We start from the raw sequence: 2552 nt of genomic DNA on the forward strand, positions 1-2552 counted from the left end.
AAAGAAATAAATAAGTAACAAGACACACACACACACACACACACACACACACACACACACACACACACACACACACACACACACACACACGCACGCACGCACGCACGCACGCACGCACGCACGCACGCACGCACGCACATACTTAAATCAACGATACTCACTTCTAAAATTTTACGCTGCTCTGAAATGGCACGTTGAAGAGCTACAACAATCAGCCATGTACATTTTCCCTCTTGTATATCAGTATAATCCTTGCCATGAACATCGGATTTTCCATAGCAACCTAAATAATCATCTTGGACTTGGAATAAATGTCCTATTTCAGACAAGACGGGTTTTGCTTGTCTGAGCATCTCTGGATCTTTTATTCCGGCCTAGATCAAGTAACGTAATACAATTATCATCAAAGTGAATCAGTCTTTTCGTATTTAAAAAAACTAAGATACACTTACTAATTGCATAGCTACGGTTATTGGCAAAATAAAAGAATATTGCGATGTTTTGTACTGACAAATGGAATTATATCGATTCATTGTAAATAGATCCAAATTGGGTTTCTTGCCAAAACTGGTAGAGAACAAATCTAAACTTTGGCCTATAATTGTCTTAAATATAATCTGTTAAAGTAATTTCATAGTTAATTGTTCAATTTTCATAAATAATTGTTGTCAATTAAAAAGTAAAAGGAAATTATTTAATATGTATATATATTTGGGAAAAGAGAAGATATCTTTACTCACATCGTGAAATGTTTCTAGTAGATTAACATAATAATCTTTCCCTTTGAAATATTTTTTAATTAGATAAAATACAGCACCCTTTAACAATAAACTATCATTGATTGCCGCTGGACCTATATCATTGAATCGATACCAACATGGTTTGCCTCGGCGAAGTAACGATCGGTCCTCTATATCGTCGATTAAGAGAAAATAGGCTTGCAACTATATAATAATAAATGTTTTAATATCATAAATCGTAATTGCAACATTTAATATTTTTTAATGAAAATCACTCATTATATGTACAATACTGCCTTTAATTTGAAGGTAATATAAATTAAAATTTTAACTATAGCTTGCATTAGATTTATTCAAATTAAAATTCATGAAACATATCAATGTCACGAAGAAAAGAAGAACAGAATCACCAATTCTAGACACCATGCTAGAATTCGTGCAAGACGAATGTTTTCTTCTGTAAGTTGATCATTTGGTGCTAGTATCTTATAGGCACAGATTAATGTTAAAGCGCGAATTTTTTTTCCTCCTGGAACATTATACTGTAATACCTGCACAAAGAAACATCAATCTATACATTTTTTTAAATCCGAGATTTATTGTTTCATACATCACCTAATTACAGATTTTTGAATTATTGGATTACTCAAGGCTTTTTTTTATTTTGTACAAAATCTAAAACTAGTGCTATTTATTTAACTTTTTTTGTTAAGTTTACTTTAGATTGTTGTTTACTAAATTTTGATAATGATTTATTTTTACTTTATACACTATATGACACACAAAAAAGGAAAAGAAAAAATTTTATTAAAATTTTATATTTATAATTATGAAATTTCATATCGCATTATTTATTTTCGCATTACTTCATACTACATATAATAATCCTAAAGGAATTTATCCTAAGATGAATCGATCAACTAAATAAATTTTAACATATTTCACACACACACACACACACACACACATGCACACACGCACACACGCACACACACACGAACACACACACACGCACGCACACACGAACACACACACACACATACACACGCACGCACGCACGCACGCACGCACGCACGCACACACATATCCCACATTGGCTATAATATTTATAATATTTTTTGTTTGATCATATATATTATTTTAATCAATGACCTACTTTTTCCATCCATTTAGCAACATCTGAAAAGTTAGAATTTTCAATCTCTTCCGTGATATCACGAACAATGTCTGGCCACATTGCCATCATCTGTTGACTTTCCTCCTCGCTGATAGTTACCCATATCGTTTGATCCATTATAATAAAATATTCTAAAGTTTTATAATATAATTATAAATAAATGTTAATAAAGAAGAATGACAAATAACAATTCCGTTACGTCAGGAATAAAATTGTGATAAATTAAAATAAAAAAATGATAAAATAAAAATTTCCTTCGATAAATTTAGATTTTTTTATGTCTTTTGTATTAAGCACTTTATATGTTACTAAACTCCGTTAGATACTTCAAAGTATAAAGTGAAAAGGAAGATACGAGAAGAGAACTAAAGAGAAATCTATTATTTGCTTAGACGTATATATCCCCGAATAGCAATACATATGTATGTACTTTTTATAATCAACGAAGCGATTTACATACCATTAATATGATTGTCATGTAAATGAAAAATCAAAAGATATTTTCAAATAATAAATTATCATATTTTGTACAATGTTTTTTATAAAAAAATATCAATAATAACAAAATGCAGCATATGTTTATTACACAATTTTAATACTAAATTATTAAAATGTGTATTTGTTTATTCAAAAAC

General features: G+C 29.8%; 1 protein-coding gene across 1 annotated transcript in view; it reads right to left on the reverse strand.

Moving 5' to 3' along the window:
- LOC105623490 (farnesyl pyrophosphate synthase-like) overlaps positions 1 to 2552 on the reverse strand; it is a 4155-nt gene that overhangs the window by 542 nt on the left and 1061 nt on the right. The window contains exons 3-5 of the mRNA XM_012204888.1: positions 741 to 944; positions 453 to 617; positions 162 to 374 (exon numbers count right to left, since the gene is read on the reverse strand). Coding sequence (XP_012060278.1) covers positions 162 to 374; positions 453 to 617; positions 741 to 944 — 582 coding nt within the window. The remainder of the gene's footprint in view (positions 1 to 161; positions 375 to 452; positions 618 to 740; positions 945 to 2552) is intronic.

This window comes from Atta cephalotes (assembly GCF_000143395.1).
Source record: "Atta cephalotes unplaced genomic scaffold scaffold00002, whole genome shotgun sequence".
NCBI classification, from domain to species: domain Eukaryota; kingdom Metazoa; phylum Arthropoda; class Insecta; order Hymenoptera; family Formicidae; genus Atta; species Atta cephalotes.